The sequence below is a fragment of the Anser cygnoides genome, chromosome 12 (genome assembly GCF_040182565.1).
Source record: "Anser cygnoides isolate HZ-2024a breed goose chromosome 12, Taihu_goose_T2T_genome, whole genome shotgun sequence".
Classification (NCBI taxonomy): Eukaryota; Metazoa; Chordata; class Aves; order Anseriformes; family Anatidae; genus Anser; species Anser cygnoides.
The window spans coordinates 12,937,667-12,955,159 of record NC_089884.1 but is presented as its reverse complement, the minus strand read 5'-3'; the positions used below and the strand labels follow the sequence as shown (position 1 = coordinate 12,955,159).

At 57.5% G+C, this 17,493-nt stretch overlaps 2 protein-coding genes across 2 annotated transcripts; both read left to right on the top strand.

Annotated features, from left to right (window-relative positions):
• Positions 1-799: 799 nt before the first annotated feature.
• PNP (purine nucleoside phosphorylase) lies at positions 800-7,319 on the top strand (the record flags this gene model as incomplete). Its single annotated transcript, XM_067004247.1, has 5 exons — positions 800-1,004; positions 1,974-2,077; positions 3,675-3,850; positions 5,478-5,668; positions 6,492-7,319. Coding segments are annotated over 5 exons (918 nt in total), but the record flags the coding sequence as incomplete, so codon positions are not given.
• A 1,409-nt stretch (positions 7,320-8,728) lies between these two features.
• On the top strand, positions 8,729-16,819 carry CALB2 (calbindin 2). The gene is made up of 12 exons (XM_067004589.1): positions 8,729-8,779; positions 10,563-10,710; positions 13,068-13,144; positions 13,640-13,732; positions 13,894-13,974; positions 14,615-14,671; positions 14,759-14,836; positions 15,010-15,065; positions 15,581-15,620; positions 15,720-15,773; positions 16,062-16,133; positions 16,353-16,819. The coding sequence occupies exons 1-12, from the start codon at positions 8,729-8,731 to the stop codon at positions 16,467-16,469; spliced, it is 924 nt and encodes a 307-aa protein (XP_066860690.1). The 3' UTR covers positions 16,470-16,819.
• The last annotated feature ends 674 nt before the right edge of the window (positions 16,820-17,493 follow it).

The following is a 17,493-nucleotide window of genomic DNA, read 5'->3' as shown; positions in this document are numbered from 1 at the left end:
TGAATATCAAAGCTCTCTCTCTTACAGAGACAGGTACAAAACAGGCAATGCAATGCCAGCTTCTCCCATCCCACCTTCCAGCGATGTGCCCCAGCGCTGGATAAAACCCATTTTTGGCAAAGCATCTGAGCATCCCCCTTGAAAACAGACAACGTAAACCCAGGAACCCCAATTCCTGAGCTTAAGTTCTGTTTTCAAGTAGGCTTGTGTCATTGGGCCTCCTGCCTAGGTGTAACCCCATGGAGAGCATGAACAAGAGATCCACGTTCAGCATCCTCGAGTGAAACCACCAGGTATGGAGCAGGTGGATGTCTGAGAAGCATGGCCAGTTCTGGAAGGAAGCCCTGGGGAGCTTATGGCACCCAACGCTTCTGGAGCTTGGGTTCCCCATCTCTGCAGATGGTGCTTGCCCCTGGACCTGTCTCCTCTTGTACCTCCCCATCACAGGCTGAACATCCCCGTGCACACACATAGGGTGTAATTTTTCAGACTAATTGTGCTTTTCCATTCCTTCACTAACTTGGGAGAGACCAGAACGCATCAGAAACATGAACTGTAATGCCTTGTGACATTTGTGTTATATAGGTATCATTAGCCAGTTTCCGCTTCAGAATAGAACTGGCAGAGAGGATTCAGATGATTTGGCAGTGGCCTGGGGTAAAATACGAGATTAAGTGTTTGCTATAGAGGAACATCTTCCATAATAGCAGTGAAGCTCCTATCATTTAAGTCTTAATGATATTTTTTTCCTTTGCACCTTTTCAGGACTGTTATCTTTTGAAATTTGTTCTTCGGATGGCCTGACAGGTTCACTGACCTCTTCTCCTTCTGCAGGAACAGCTATGAGGTGTGCAAGGAAACAGCAGATTGGTTACGAGCCCGCACTGCTCAGCGCCCGAAGACGGCGATCATCTGCGGGTCCGGGCTGGGCGATCTGGCTGAGGTGCTAGACAAGAAGGCAGTCTTTCCGTACGAGGACATCCCCCACTTCCCACGGAGCACAGGTTGGCACGACCCCGGGCATCAGCAACCCATCCAGCAGCAGCAGGAGAGACGTAGACAACTCAGACCAACACCCACCCCTTCCCTCAGCTCTTGGCTTTGGGCACAAAGTGTCCCTCGGTGGGGAAATGTGCGCTCACAGAGCTGCGTCGTGACCCCAGTTTCAGTAACATCCACGAGCCCTTGTCCCATACCAGGCACCACACCTTCATGTGATAGCTGTAACTAAACTGTGCTACCACCAAGGAAGACTTCCTGTTGATTAATGGACCCTAGTTGTACCAGGGGAGGTTTAGTTGAATATTAGGAAGAATTTCTTCATGGAGAGGGTGGTCAAGCATTGGAACGGGCTGCCCAGGGAAGTGGTAGTGTCTCCAATCCCCGATGTGTTTCAGGGACATGTGGACGTGGCGCTAAGGGACGTGGTTTAGTGGTGGGACTTGTTAGGCCAGGTTGATGGGTGGACTTGGTGACTTTGATGGCCTTTTCCAACCTAAACATTTCTATGATTCTATAACTGAAAGAAAAGCCTTCTTAGATAGAAGGAAACTCAAGAAATGGTAATATCAGCCGCAGGCTGTCAGTGCAAATTCACACCTGGCTGCTTGTTCTGAGCGTCTCACGACTCTGTAGGGCACAATGAGATGCTGTGTTCTTGGTCCACCTGCCAGTGAGCAGAAATCAACATCTCAGATGCACCAACATCAGCTCCTCACACTGCCAGAGCTCCTTCTGGTGGCGTGCTCCAGGAGCAGTGGTCTCATCAGGCTGAATGGTAGGACAAGAGCCGGGAAGATTTCAAAAACCCCAAACCAAACAAAAACATGGTTTTGTACTTTGTCATTGGTATTTACCTTCCAGCCCCCAGCTCTGCAGCGCTTGGCCATGCTGTAACCCATAATCAGTCGACAAATCCCTCCAGAACCCAAGACCCCGAGCCCGGTACCCGCAGTGACACCGTTCCCTTCCAGTCGCAGGGCACGCGGGCAGGCTGGTGTTCGGGGAGCTGAGCGGGCAGCCGTGCGTGTGCATGCAGGGGCGCTTCCACTCCTACGAAGGGTACTCCGGCAGCGCGGTGAGTCCTCAAGCAAATCATTCCTGCAGCAAAAGAGGTTTTTGCAAAGAGGTGAAAGCAACCGCTTGCTCTGATGGTTAGCTGCGGGGGGGTAGTTCTGGCACTGAGAGTACGAATGGATTTCTCCCACAAAAATAAAATTAAATCGGGAATTGAAAGTGAGAGCTTCCTCCAGGCGGAGCTGGTGCTGGGCAGCCACAAAGCCATGTAGGGTGCGAGGCAGGTTAATTCACGTGGCTCCACTCGGTCAGTTCAATCATGGTTCGAAGCAGCAGCCAGGAAACTGATTAATAGGAATAATCTATTTTCATCTTTTCACGTTTGTATAGTTTCAGGCTTTTTTTTTCCCCATAGAAAGAACTCATCAGCTGGTATAATTTGATGTAGTCTCCCAGTTCACACGCGGAGCTATGGGAGTTTCCTAGTATTCATGTTCCCTACTATTGCCCCTATGTAGATTTCTGTTAGGAAACCCAAATATCCCTTACTGGCTGATAGTTTAGTGGGTTCTCTCTTATTTGGTTGGGTCTGAGGTTTTACTTGTGGCCAAGGTCAGTTGGCATATGGATACAAACTGTAATTCTTGGCAACGCATCTTTTATAGAACAAAACTATTTTAACGTACTTGATCCAAAACCAGGTTATCAAAACATGTTTGTCTATTAAAATTAACTCATTTGCTAATGTCCGTAGTTAGGAAATCATTTCTGCTCACAGTTTCCTTAGCATTTTAGAAACAACAGCTATCACTCCCGTTCTTTCCTTACTCCTCAAGATCAAACTTTTTTTATTTTTTTCAGTTCCCAGTAGTTCTTTAACTCCCAATAAGCAGGTTACTGATGCAGACTAGTGTGAATAAGCCAAAATGAAGAAGGCACTCTCTGTACTTCTGCAAAATGCATCGTTGCTGTAAAGAAGCTGGTGTATCAATTAAGCTCCAGGTCCATGTGCGTAAGTAGTTTCTCCAATCAGCACAGCGGTTTGATCTCTGCAAGGCCTTGCCAGCGAGCAAAAAATTATCTGCATATTCTTTTTGTGCTGCATTTATTTGACCTGAGTGCATCTGTAATAAATGTGGGCTCGAATTTTAATGGTATTCATTTCAGAATTAGCTTTTAATATGTTTAAAAACTTTAGAAGTATTTTTATTTAAATTAGGGGGAATTTAAAATCGGAGAAAAGGGTTGGTTTATCTCCCTGTGGGCTCATGGAGGCCTCTTTCTGCACAGCGTGAGCTGCCTGCAAACCCTCCTTCTCCCCAGGAAGGGCACTGCAGGCTGGTTCGAACCGTCTGCTCTGCCTCTTTTCTCCCCATCCTTCCTACGCTCTTAATGCTGATGGTCACAGTCGTCATGTCTTTTCCTGCTGCTGTTTGTAGTTGAACAGGGACAATTGACCAGCTACCTAATGCCTGTTTGAACTTTGATTTCACTAGCGGTCCGCTCTGATTTCTTTCTTCTTTGCATCCTTGCATCTTCTCAGTTGATCTAGCAATACCACCCATGCGAAGCCCAACCTCGCGCCGTGTTCCTGGAATACCAAACACCTGAGCTGAGCCTTGTGGTCTTCACCCTATGTATGCCTTTGGTCCCTGCAGGTCGCCTTTCCCGTCAGGGTCTTCTCTCTCCTGGGGGTGGAGGTCTTGATTACCACAAATGCTGCCGGGGGACTGAACCACCACTTCCAGGTGGGGGACATCATGTTCATCAGAGACCACATCAGCATGTTTGGCTTGGGAGGGCAGAACCCGCTGCATGGGCCAAACGATGAGAGGTAAGAAGTCCTCCTCCTCCCGCAGCGGGGCGAGGCGAGCAGAAAGAGAGGGTGGGATGTTTGTGGACTTGCAGCTCAGCTCCTCTTCCATTTCATTTCCTACTGGCCCACGTTGGAGTTAAGTGGTCCTACAGCTAATTGCATATTTCCTAGTCCCTGGCTAAGCCCTCAGCCCCGTGCTGCCAGCGAATCCTTTCCTACCCCAGCCTCAGGCTGCCGGTTTTGCCTGCTGACGAATGCTGAGAGGTGGAGGTTGGACCCAGCTCCCCCCAGGGGAACCAACGCCACCCGTGTAAGCAGCTCATTAAACTGGGGAGCCTTCGTTAGCATCACGGCTCCCCTGCAGGCAGCAGCCTGGTGGGAGGTGGTTGTCCTGGCAGCCTCCCCGGAGGCCTCTGGATCTGGGAGCCGTGAGCTGGGGCAGAGGGATCCGGTGCTGGGCGTGCAGGATCCTCCCCGCGGGCTGAGCACAGGGGCTGGTAACACGTCCTCACCGCCGGGCTGCTGCTGTCACTGGACACAGCCGCTTTGGGCAGGAGGTTGGGCTCGATGGCCTCTTCTAGCCTAGGACAGAGCCCATCTAAAGCAGAACACCCTGATGTCTCCATAGGTATTGTTGGGGGTTGGAGGAAAAATGATCAAAAGCAAAGAAGCCGCGTGGAGGAGTGCTTGCAGCTCTCTGGACTTGGCTAATTGCTCAGGAGCAGGAGGAAAAGCACCGACCAAACAATACCTTCGTCTGGACGGCATTCAAAGGCAGCACAGCTGTCTGAGTGCCCCCAGAGGCACCTTCCTGGTGCAGGCTGCAGCGCCTGGGGGCTTCTGTGGTGCTGGCCGAGGTGTCAGAACGGGCAAAGGGTCCTGAAATACTTTGCAAGCTGATTCACAAGAGCAAACCCTTTCTAAAAGGCAGTCCAACTCAGCCACCAGGAAGGGTTTATCTGAGCACAACAGAAAAACTGGAGGCAACGAAGTGATGTGGAAAGGGAATACAGGCAAGAATCTCGGGGTTTGATTTAGTAAATTAGAGACCAGCCTTGGCATTGCTGGGTGTCCTTCAGGAAGGAAGCAATTTTCATGCTGATGAATACTTATTCCCTTAGAGCAGATAGGAAAGTTGTTTGTTTATAATGTTTTAGGGCTTATGAGCACAAAATAAGCCACCTACTGCCCTAAGCGTTCAACTGGAGGAACATGAAAGCCTGCCAGAGCTTCAGTAGCCTGGGTGAGGGACCGGATCCACCCAGCTGAACTGAGCTGGGGAACGCGGCTGGGAGCTGGTTTGCAGCTAGCAGCAGTGCACCAGCCCTTGCTATCACTGCTGCTGTGCGTGACTCAATGGTAGGATTCAGGCAGGAGCAGGACCGGGATAACTCAGCAGGAATGAGCTGCTGTCTTAAGATCCAGAGCAAGTAGGAGACCCAGCTTTGAAGCAGAGAATGAAAGTTAAATGTGGCCTTGGAGCTCCTGCACCTGCTCCTCTCCTCATGTGTGATCCTGCTGTGCCAGGAACCAAAACCAGACCTGAAGCCAGACCTTCCAAAAGGCATGCGGAGGGCTTCAGTGGGTCAGATCTGGCAGGAGTGGCAGCGATGCCAGCCTCGCTGTGCCCTCTCCTGCCCTGCAGGCTTGGCGTGAGGTTTCCCTGCATGTCTGATGCTTACGACCCAGATCTGCTCGGCCTGGCGATGGAGAGCGCGCAGGAGCTGGGCTTCCAGAGCTTCGTCCACGTAGGGGTGTACTGCATGCTGGCCGGTCCCTCCTATGAAACCATCGCCGAGAGCCGTGTGCTGCAGGCCCTGGGGGCAGATGCTGTGGGTAAGAGGCACGGGCTGGTCTTGTGGGGTCGGACAGGAGCTTAAATAACTTGTTCTGCCCATGGATGACTCTTCCCAGTCTTTGGTCTCCATCCAAGTCTCCTAGGCCTAGAGAAATGTATTCCTGATTGCTTGGTGCATCTCCTAGGATGGCTCTGCAGCACAGCTCTGTGTGCTTAGGGCTGTCCAGGACAAGGGGTGCAGCAAAACCTGCCTATTTCCCAAACAACAAATCTCCCACACTCGAGTGGCTCCACTTCGGTGGGACCCAATCACAAACAGTGCTTTTCTGTTATTTTTAACACTGTGGTGCTCTTTGCTCTGTGCCCCTTCCGTACAGAGCAGTCCTCCACAGGAGTCTGGGCGGTTTAGGAAGGGCAGATGTGGAAAGCTTCCGGCCTGTGCACAAGGAAGGTAAGTGTTAGGGTCCCCAGGTTCCTCCAGGCCGTGATTCAGGGCGTCCTGGGTCATTGAAACAGCTCGTGGAAGGCTGTTCCTTAGCACGTGCAGGTCTGCTGTATGTGAGGAAGGGAGCTCAGCTGCCCACAGCAGTTCTTCTTTGTGATATCCTTTTGAGAACCGAACGAATGACACAGCACATCAGTGCTCCTCGTGGCAGGGCTGCAAGCAGCCTGATGCACCTTAGGGAGAGGCAGGGAGCCTGCGGGCACCCAGAGCCCGGCAGTGCTGCAGCCTTCAGCCATCAGAGCCAGAGAGCTGCAGGGAATGAGACAGGGCCATGGCCAGGAGCCTTGGGGAGAGCTCATTTTGGTGCCAGTCCCGACCCTTCCGACTCATCCCGGTCCTCTCCTCCACTACCGCAGGCATGAGCACTGTCCCAGAAGTCATCGTCGCCAGGCACTGTGGCCTCCGCGTCCTCGGGCTGTCCCTCATCACCAACAGGGCGGCGACGAGCTACAGCAGCCCGGAGAAAACCAGCCACGAGGCCGTGCTGCGCGTCTCGGCGGCGCGGGCTGAAGCCCTGCGCAGGCTGGTGGCGCGCCTCGCCGCCCGCCTCGGGGAGAGCCCCCGCTCCCCCCGACCGCAGCCACTTACCTTCATATAACAGCACGTGGACGCCAGAGAGTGCTGGGGTGAGATTGTCCCCTCCCGCTGTCGTGGTTGTGAACATGTCAGGAATCTTGTCCCCGTGCTTCGGCCAGGATTTGCTTTGAAACTTGCCGTGACGACCCCTGGGTAGCAGCCAGCTCCCTTCTTGGCCAAGGAAGGCCTTAGCAGTGTTCTGGCACCAAACAGCCCCCGCCGACCCCTCGCAGATCCCCAGAGCTGTGTGTCCCTTGGCACCATAGGCTCTGTGGGGCTGCCGTGGGGCTCCTGCCCCTACTACAGGTCGTTCCCATCGCACCGAGCCGGGAGCAAGCTGGAGAGACGGGCATGGGGCTCGGTGTCTGCTGGGGATGCCTGGTTAGCACCTGCTCCAAAGCCACTGGAAGCCCAGAGACAGACTGAGTTTTGGATGAGGACCCAGGTACAAAAAACAGGGCAGGCCGCAGGTGAGACCAGTGCGGATGGAGCAAGCGATGCTGCCAAGCAAACTGCGGCACCCCCGTGCGCTCCAAGGGGCTGCTGTGGTCTCTGCACCCCGGGACGCCCTCAGCTCACCGCCCGGCTCCGTGGCCGTTTGCTGCCTGCCCCCGGCCCCCTGCACCCTCCAGGCTGGGTTTTGGTGTCCCAGGATGGAGCGGTCACCATCTGAGCCAGCTTCACCCCAAATTTGTGCTCCTGCAGCACCGGTGGTTCATGGTGTTGACTGAGGTGACATTACAGCGGGAATTAGGGGGGAATGGGCACTGGTTTGGTTTTCCTGGTGCTCTTTCACGAAGAAAATGAACGTAGCAGAGAGCACGAGACAGACCAGAGGCCGTCCCCTTCCCTTTTACCAGCATGCCGCCGATCTGCCAGGGAAGGGTGGCTATGCGCCCTAACGAAGCACTGTTCCTTATTCCCCAAAGGCCGAGCTGCGCAGCGGCTGCAGCTGGGTGTGAAACAGCGACTGTAATTATCAGGTAGCCTTCTCCATTCATTTATCCTGGAGCTCGCCACAAAGCCCGTCACCGTCAGAGCTGCTGGCGGCTGACACAGCGGCGTGAACCGAAGACACCCAGCTCGGCGTGGGGAGCTCCCAGTCTGCCTGCCGAAATTCAGCTGAGCAGTTGTTTATGGCTGCTGCCACCCCCCGGGGCAGGCTCGTCCTGCTGGGACGCCCCTTTGGCTGGGACACGGGAGGATGCTGTGGCTGGGTGAGCTGGTCCGGTGGGCTTGGAGCCCCTCACGCCGCGATTTCGGGTGCGGAGGCCGTGCAGGGATGCGGGGCGGCATCCTGCTGGCTGGGTCACTCTTTCAGCACCTCCTTGCATTTGGAGGTGCCCTCTGAGCCAGTGCCTCGTCCCATGCGACTCACAGCTCCCCAGGGACCAGTCCTGGTGACAACGTGCCGCAGCAAGGAGACTCCAGCCCCTCTATAAAGCCGTGGCCCTTTCAGGTCTAGCAGCACCGAGACACAAAAACTGGCGTGTGTGAGCGAGGAGCCGGCTTCGCCTGCTCCCTTCTCAGGCTTGTTTCCAGCACGTGCTTGTCACAGGGCAGAGAGAGGCCAGATAATTCCCGAAATCCTGTGTGGCGCTGGCCCTTCCTGAGCCAGGCGGGAGTCCCCAGGGAGCCTGGCACCAGGACCTGCCCGGGGGTGGCTGGGTGCGCTCCTCTGCCCAGGCACAGCCCTCGGCCCCTCCAGAAGGGGCTTTTGGGGTGAAACCCTGTGCATGGCTACAGCCTGGGGTTTCATCCGAAAATCTACCCCATGCCTAACTCCTTTTGCCAAATCATTCCGTAGAAATATTTTTGAAATAGCACTGGAGCCTGGTGACATCTGGGGGCTCTTCTTCCACCCAGGGGTGACTTGGGGAGCCTGAACTCTGAGCACCCGGCCTTCTGGCGCTGCGAGGGGTGGGTGGGGTGCGGCACTGGGTGCTTCGGAAGTCGTGCTTTGGGGGAGGGAGGGATATATGGGGTTAATGAGGGGATTTGGGGTCCAACCATCGTCATGGCTGATGAGTTTCAGAAGGCTGGACTGCAGCAGTGCAAGTGGGGGATGGTGCGTGGGGAGGAAACGGAGGAAATAAAGCTTGTTCTTGCTCGGCACCTGCACGTGTGCTTTGCCTTCAGGTTATCAGAAGTCCTTTAGATGTTTCTCTTTACCAAAAATCTGCATTTGAACTGAGGGGGCTCTGGTGTATTTCTCCCCAAAACTTAGATCTTCTTGACAAAGACTTGATGCTCTTGTCCCCATCCTCTCGCCTCTCTCGGTGGCAAAGTTTTGAAGGGAGGGGGAAGGAAAAGCAAGGGGGTAGAGAGAGGAATCTTGCTCCCAAGGGAAAAGGAAGTTTTTTGGGGGTGCAGAAACTGTAAAATGAATAGCGAAGGCACCTGTTGGTGCCTCTGTGCCCACTCTGAGGCTGCTCTCAGCATCCCGGCATGGATCCGTCCTGATGGATGCTGGCGCAGCATCTCCCTTCCCGTGCCTGCATCTTGTCCCAGCACCACCGGGCTCGGGGCCGTATCCATTGCACCGAGCCCCCAAACCCAATCCCAAAAGCCTCAGCACCTCGGGGCGGCCCCTCGGCCCCCTGCTCACCCTATGGGCGCCAGTGGGACGCGAAGCCCCTGCCCCACACCCGCCTGCACTGCCCTGTGTCCTTCTCATTAATTAAGCACGTCCATCCTCGTCATTAATTAAGCACGTCCATCATCGGCTGAGCCTTCGGGATGCGAATTATCATTTCCCCCCCCGTAGCCATGACAACGGCTCCCCACCGGCCGGCGGTGACAGAAGCCAGGGGATGCTGCCTGGCGTGGGGAAGGTCCCTGCCACCCGGGGAGCTGGGGACACGGGGCGGGGAGTGCTCCCCCCTCGCCCCAAAGCCCCCCGGCAGGGCGGGCAAAGCCTGGGGGCCAGATCCTGCACGTCCCCACACGGGGACTTTTGTGGAATAAAACTGATTGCTCCTAGTTAAAACTCATTGCTTCTTCCTCAAAAAGTGGGCACAGGGGGCAGGTTTGGTGTCTGGGGGGGCACAGGTGGCACTTGGCCGCTGGCATTGTCCCTCACCTGTTGGTGGCACGGCACAGGGACACGGGGACATGGGGCAGGGACGTGGGGACAGACAGGGCTGGGTGACACGGGCAGGGGCTGGTGGTGCAGGGAGGAAGGGACAGAGTGATGGGGAGGAGAGGGGGACAGGGCAGGGTGACAGGGCAGGGGGAGGTGATACGGCAGGGGGAGGCGACAGAGTAGGGCTAGGTGGCACAGGGCACGCAGTTGGTGGCACAGAGCAGGGCTAGGTGTGGGACAGGGGGAGGTGTGAGGGCAGGGGGAGGTGATGTGAGGCAGGGGCAGGTGACATAGGACAGGGGTAGGTGGCGCTGGCCAGGGGTAGGTGACAGAGGGCAGGTGTGATGAGAAGGGTAGGTGGCATAGGCAGGGGTAAGTGATGGGGCAAGGCTAGGTGACATGGGGCAGGTGACATGGGGCAGGGGGTGGCAGGTGACACAGGACAAGGGCAGGTGGCACGGGGCAGGTAGCACAGGACAGGGGCAGGTGGCACAGGACAGGGGTAGATGATATTGGGCAGGGGCAGGTGACATAGGCGAGGGGTAGACGATATGTGGCAGGGCAGGTGGAACAGGACAAGGACAGGTGACACAAGGCAGGGGCAGGTGACATAGGGCAGGGGCAGGTGGCACAGGATGGGGCAGGCGGCACAGGACGCCCCCAGGCCGGGCCCACCCCCCCGTCCCCCTCTCCCCCCGCCCCGGCCGCCGTGGCCCCGTGCCCGGCTCCCCCTGGCGGCCGCGCCCCGCCCGTCCCGGTATAAAAGCGGGCGGCGGCGGCGGCGGCGGCAGCGGCGGAGCATGGCCGGCAGGGAGGCGGCGGCCCCGCAGGGGGGGGGCGGCCCCCGCACCTGCACCTGGCCGAGCTGAGCGCGTCCCAGTTCCTCGACGTGTGGCGGCACTTCGACGCCGACGGTCAGTGCGGGGGGACGGGGGGAAGGGGGACCGGGGGGGGGGGGGGGTCGGGGGTCCCGGCCGCAGCCCCCCCCCCCCCTCTGGCCCGGTGCGCGGGGATGGGGTGGGGTGGGGTGGGGTGGGGTGGGGAGCTGCTCCGTGCCCTGCTGCTGCTGCTGGGGGAGAGCAGGGGGATTGTGAGAAAGAGGGGAAAAAATTTAAATGTGATGTGTTGCGGGGAGAAAAAAAAAAAAAGGCTACTTAAATTGGCAAAAAAGGGGGAAAAAAAGCAAAACAAATTGGCAAAAACGGGGGGGGGGGGGGGAGGTAAAACAATTTGGCAAAACGGGGGGGGAAAAAAGGTAAAACAATTTAGCAAAAAAGGGGAAAAAAAGGGGGCAAAAAAAAGGTAAAGCAAATTGGCAAAAAAGGGGAAAAAAAGGTAAAGCAAATTGGCAAAAAAGGGGAAAAAAAGGTAAAGCAAATTGGCAAAAAAGGGGGGGAAAAAGGTAAAGCAAATTGGCAAAAAAGGGGGAAAAAAAGGTAAAGCAAATTGGCAAAAAAGGGGAAAAAAAGGTAAAACAAATTGGCAAAAAAGGGGGAAAAAAAGGTAAAGCAAATTGGCAAAAAAGGGGGGAAAAAAAGGTAAAGCAAATTGGCAAAAAAGGGGGGAAAAAAAGGTAAAGCAAATTGGCAAAAAAGGGGAAAAAAAGGTAAAGCAAATTGGCAAAAAAGGGGAAAAAAAGGTAAAGCAAATTGGCAAAAAAGGGGAAAAAAAGGTAAAGCAAATTGGCAAAAAAGGGGAAAAAAAGGTAAAGCAAATTGGCAAAAAAGGGGAAAAAAAGGTAAAGCAAATTGGCAAAAAAGGGGAAAAAAAGGTAAAGCAAATTGGCAAAAAAAAAAAAGGTAAAACAAATTGGCAAAAAAGGGGGAAACAGGGCAAAACAAATCGGGGAAAAAAAGGGAAAAAATGACAAAACAAATTAGCAAAAAAAAGCAAAATGAACTGTCAAAAAAGGGCAAAAAAAGGCAAAACAAACTGGCAAAAAAAAAGGCTAAAACAAACTGGCAAGAAAGGGCAAAACAAATTGGCAAAAAGGGCAAAAAAAGGGTAAATCATACTGGCAAAAAAAAGGCGAAAAAAAAGAATGAAATTGGCAAAAAAAAAAGGGGGCAAAAAAGTGGAAAGAAGAAGCAAAAATAATGCTGAAAAGAACAAAAAAAAAAAAAAGGAAAAGGCAAGCAGCCCCGGGTGCCCCGCAGCCCATTCCAGCTGCTGCAGCTGCCCCCTCCCCGGGGCTGCCGCTGCCGGCCCCCGGCCCCACTGCACCAGGGCCAGGGGGTGCCCGGTGGCCGCGCAGGGCTCGCTGCGTGCCCGGGGGACCCGCGTGGCGGTGGCACGGGGACGTGGCGGGGCTCGCGGTGGGGTGGCCAGGGGCACCCCCGAGCATCCCCGCGGCGCTCTGCGGGCAGCAGCTCGCCCCCGAAGCGAGCGGCAGCCCGTGCAGGAGGCGCCAGGCAATGGGTTTTTGGGGTCAGGCGATGGGTTTTTGGGGTCGTTCCTCTCCCAGCTCAGCCCCACCGCTGATTCCTCCCCCCTGCACCCATGGAGCTGCCTCCCCCTCAGCTCTGTCCCCAGTCTCGGGGACGTGTCCCCAGGGTGCCGTAACCCCCCTGCAGGGCGCTGGGGCTGCGGGGGGCACCCAAAGGTGGGCGTCCCCGTGGGGAGGACGAAACCAGCCGGGGGGGCAGCGGGAGAGGTGCAGCGAGGGGCTGGTGCCCATCCCTGGCGAGGCTGCAGGGCGAGGAGGTCCCTGCTGGGAAGGAGGCGCCACGGCCGTGACCTTGGCTGGGTGACAGAGGCGAAATCCCTGCAGAAGAAGGAGCCCAGGGTCCCACCGGGCTGGTGCCCACCCCCTCGTCCCAGCGGGACCCCCGCCCGGCTGCGGGCACCGTGGTGGAGCCACTGCCTGGGGTCCGCCGGCACCGATGGTTCAAGCCCTGAGCAGCCTCCGAGGCTGAAACGGGGAGGGATTGGGGGGTTTTGGGGGGAGGGGGCCGTGCTATGGATGCCTGCAAGGAAGAGCCTGAGCTCGCCGTCGGTCAGGCAGTGCGGAGGAAAGGGGGAGGAAAGCCAGTGCGGCCGCCCCAGCGGTGCCAGGTGTGGGCAGGAGGATTTCTGGTGGGTGGCAGCGCCGAGGAACCCGTCCCTCGGCCACCTCTCCGTCCCACCCCGGGGCTGCGCCGTTTCCCGAAGGCCCTGGCTGGAGGATGCTCGGGCAGGACCGAGAGGTTTAATTAAACATCCCCCGGCAGCATCCCTGCCCTGGAAAACACCCGAGGGGTTTAGCTCCCTTTTTTTAAAATTTCCTCCCCAGGAAATGGCTACATCGAAGGCAAGGAGCTGGAAAACTTCTTCCAGGAGCTGGAAAGCGCTCGGAAGGGGGCCGGGGTGGTAAGGGGCTCTCCTGGCTTTGCTCCCTCCTTCCCCACGTCCCTCCTGCCCCAAATTTTGGGCCGCTGGCAGATGCATCTCGCTGGGGAATGGCTGGGAGAGCGGTGGGACCGCTGTGCTGGATCACCGCGTGGTCCCGCGGGTGGGGACCCCCCCCTGGGAAGGGACTGGCACACCGCCAGGTCGGTGGCAGCGTGCCCTGAGCGAAGAAGCCCTGGTTAAAAACATCAGGGGAGCTGCAGGGCTTCCTGAAGGGTGGGGGGAAACTGAGGCACGGGTCCGCATGGGAAGCTGAGGCTGGGGGCTCCCGGACGATGGTCCCCCGTGTCCTGGTCGTGCTGGGACGCTGGTGGCTGTGTCACTTGTGCCATTCGATGTCATCCCGGCTGGGCTGCATGTCCTGCGTCCCCTCTCCTGGAGGGATGGGAAGGGAAGAACAGCTCAGGGTTTTGACAGCAAGGCAGGGAAAATGCTCCTGACCCCTCTCGCTGCCAGCAGGACTCCCGGAAGGACAAGCTGGGCGACAAGATGAAGGAGTTCATGCACAAGTACGACAAAAACGCGGACGGCAAAATCGAGATGGCCGAGGTGAGCGATGGAGGAGGAGGAGGACGGGGCTGTGGGACCGGCAGTGCAGCCGGGTGGGGAGGCGCTCGGCAAAGCTGGGTCGGGGCCGCGAGCAGGGCACCGTGAGCTCGTGGTGCCCCGCTGATGCCCGCGGTCCCCGCTGACCCTCACGCTCCCCACAGCTGGCCCAGATCCTGCCCACGGAGGAGAATTTCCTGCTGTGTTTCCGCCAGCACGTGGGCTCCAGCGCGGAGTTCATGGAGGTGAGCGGGGCGGGCGGCGCGTGGACCTTCCCCACCGCTGCGGTGCCCGGATCCTCTGCCAGAACAAGTGGCACCGAAATCCACCTGGCCTCGGGGGACCTTGGGGCAGCCGAGCACCTCGCGCTGGTACTCGGTGGTGCAGGGAGAGATGCTCTTCACGAGCAGCCCCAAACCCCTGCTTTTTGGGGTAAAACCGGCCCCGGAAAGCAGCCTGGTGGATAAATCGTCCCCAAGGAATTTTGGGGGTAAAATCGACCCCAGCTGGGGCTGGAGGGGACCGCAGTGTCTGGTGGGCGGCCGTCACGCCACGCTCGGACAGTGACCCTGAGGTCCAAGCTGGAGGCAACACCTGAAAGCAGAGCGGAGAGCTCCGTTTAATTGGGGAAGGTAATTAAATATTAATTACCCGCTTGGTGAGCCACAGCAAGGACAATAGCGCCTCAACTCCGGCACAAAGCCACGGCTCAGGAAGCGTCCTGCCCCGTGGGTGACCCACCACGGCGGGACGACGGAGGCACGGGGTGGTGACCGGCCCCACGGGTTGCTGGTGGGATCGGTGTCCCCATCCCCATCGGGGGTGTCGCTGGGGTAAGGATCGGTGCGGGGACACCCGCCGGTGCTCACGGCGGCTCCTTCCCAGGCGTGGAGACGGTACGACACGGACCGCAGCGGCTACATCGAGGCCAACGAGCTCAAGGTGGGCTGCGAGCGGGTGGGCGCGGGGACGTCCCCGCTGTCACGGGGGGTGACAGCCAGCGGGACGGCGCGGCCCCTGTCCCCGCAGGGCTTCTTGTCGGACCTGCTGAAGAAGGCAAACCGGCCGTACGACGAGCCCAAGCTGCAGGAGTACACGCAGACCATCGTAGGTGGCAGCCGGCGGGGGGACCCCCAGCCCGGCCCCGTGGGACCGCGGGGTCCCAGCACTGCCCCACGGCGGGTGGGAGGGAGCCCGGAGCCATCGCTCCCCTCCCCGGTGCTGGTGGAAGGGGGCGCAGGGGCAGCAGTGGGTGACCGGGGGCCGCTTGTGTCCTGCAGCTGCGGATGTTCGACATGAACGGGGACGGGAAGCTGGGGCTCTCCGAGATGTCCCGGTAAGGCCACGGGGCGGTGGGGAGGGACACAAAGCCCAAAAGATGCCTGGCGGGAGGTCGCTCTGGCTCTCCTCCACCCCGCGGTGTCTCCCTGCGAAGGAGAAGGGTCAGGGCGGGACCGTGAGGACCCACCTGGCCTCACTGACCGTGTTTTTTAAGGAAGAAAGCCCAGAATCTGCGTTCTGGAAAGGCAACGTCAAGCGCCAGGTCCCCTCTGCTCCACCGTCCCACACCTGGCTGCGCTCCCGTCCCTCCGAGCCCCCACCCTGCCCGTGCCCCACAGTGGCTTGGGGACGGATCCAGCCCAAAACTGACCCTGGAAAAAAAAGGAGGGAGGGGAAAAAAAAAGTTATTTTGGCCAAATTGGGCTCTCACCTCATCGCAGAGATTGGGCGGGCTGGGAGCGGGGGCTCTGCGCCCACCGGTAGCACTTCAGCCACCGCGGTGGTGCCTGGTCCGGAGCGGTGTTTTGGGAAGCCTGGCTCACAATTTTCCACCCATCCCTTGCTTTTCAGACTTTTGCCAGTGCAAGAGAACTTCCTTCTTAAGTTTCAGGTAAAATATATATTTACATACATTATATAAAATTCCTACGCTATGTTTGCGATGTGCCTCTGTGCTCCCCTTCATGCCTCCGCGTCTCCCGCTGCCCAGGGGATGAAGCTCTCCTCGGAGGAATTCAACGCCATCTTCGCGTTTTATGACAAGGTAGGGAGCTGGGGGAAGAGGGGGGCGTGGGGAGCCCCTGGCAAGAGGGGGACAAAGTGGGGTGAAGAGGGGGACGAGGGGATGAAGAGGGGGATGCGGGGATGGAGCGGCTCGGCGCAGCGCTGTCCCCACTGCGCAGGGCCGGGGATGCTTTGGGGAGGTTCTGGTGTAGGTGGCGGCTCTGGGGGGGTCCCCTGGGGGAGATTTCCCAATCCCTCCATGGGGTGGGAGACGTGGGGTCGCGGGATGGTCCCGGGCTGGTGCCCTGCTCACGTCCCCCCCTGCCAGGACGGGAGCGGCTTCATCGACGAGCACGAGCTGGACGCGCTGCTGAAGGACCTCTACGAGAAGAACAAGAAGGTAAGCGGGGACCGGCGGGGTGGGACGGAGCCCCTGGGGACCGGCACCTCCCGGGGGACACCTCCTGCCCGGGGGCCACCTCCCTCCCTCCCCGCGTGTCCCCGTCCCCACGGGTCCTGCCCAGGCCGGGCAGGAGGAGGCGGCGGCGGCTCCCGGGACGGAGGGAGCAGGGGGCTGCCAGCACCCATGGGTGCACGCAGAGCCCCGACCCACCCGCAGGAGATGAGCATCCAGCAGCTCACCAACTACCGCCGGAGCATCATGAGCCTCTCCGACGGCGGCAGGCTGTACCGCAAGGAGCTGGAGATCGTGCTCTGCAGCGAGCCCCCCGTCTAGGCTCCCCCCCCTCCTCCTCCTCCCCGTGCCCCGGCTTCGTTTCCCCGTTAAAATCCCCGCCTCGGGCATAAATATATATTTATTTTTTAATTTATTTTGGTTTTAATCCCACCCGCCTGGTTGCTTTTCGGTTGTTCTGTTTGTTTGTTTTCTCGGAGGGGGGGATGCTTTTGGGTTTTGGGTCTCTTCTTGAGTTATTTATTTTTTTTTTCTCTGTTACCAAAGACGAGTTTGCAAACAAAGCTGGGAGGGGGCCGCAGCACCGCGGGGGCTCAGCAAGGGCAGTTGGGCCGCCTCGCCAGGGCAAAAACTATAGGTTTAGAGCAAAAAATAAAATTAAAAAAAATGGAAAAAAAAAAAAGTGTTTGCACCATTCATTCATGGTTGGATTCTTTTTTTTTTTTTCCCCTAACATGCTGTTTTTTGCTGGGAAATGGGGTGGCAGGACCCGGTTTCAGCCCCACTGGGCTGTAGACGTGGGGGGCAGGGGGGGGGGTCCAGGCTTGGTGGGCAGGGGGCAGCCAGTACAGCCCAGCATGGCGCAGTGCAGTATGGCCCTGTAGGGCCCAGTATATCCCCATACAGTGCAGCACACACCCATACGGCCCAGTATAACAGAAGTACGGCCCCGTATAACCCAGCGTGGTGCAGTGTGGGCCTGTACAGCCCTGTATGTCTCAGTATGGTGCAGGGCAGTCATGTAGAGCCCAGTAGAGTCAGTACAGCCCAGTATGGTGCAGCACAAACCAGTAAGGCCCAGTATAACATAAGTATTTCCTAGTAGGGTGCACTGCGGTCCTGTACCTGTATGTCCTAGTATAACATAAATACAGCCCAGTATGGCCCAGTGCAGTCCTGTATGGCCTGGTACAGGCTCTATGGTGCAGTATAGACCCACATAACCCATAACAGCCCAGTATGGCCCAGTGCAGTCCTGTATAGTCCAGTGTGTCCCACCGCTGCCCTCTGCAGCCCAGTGTGGTGCGGTGCAGCTCTGTAAGGCCCAGTATAACATAAGTACAGC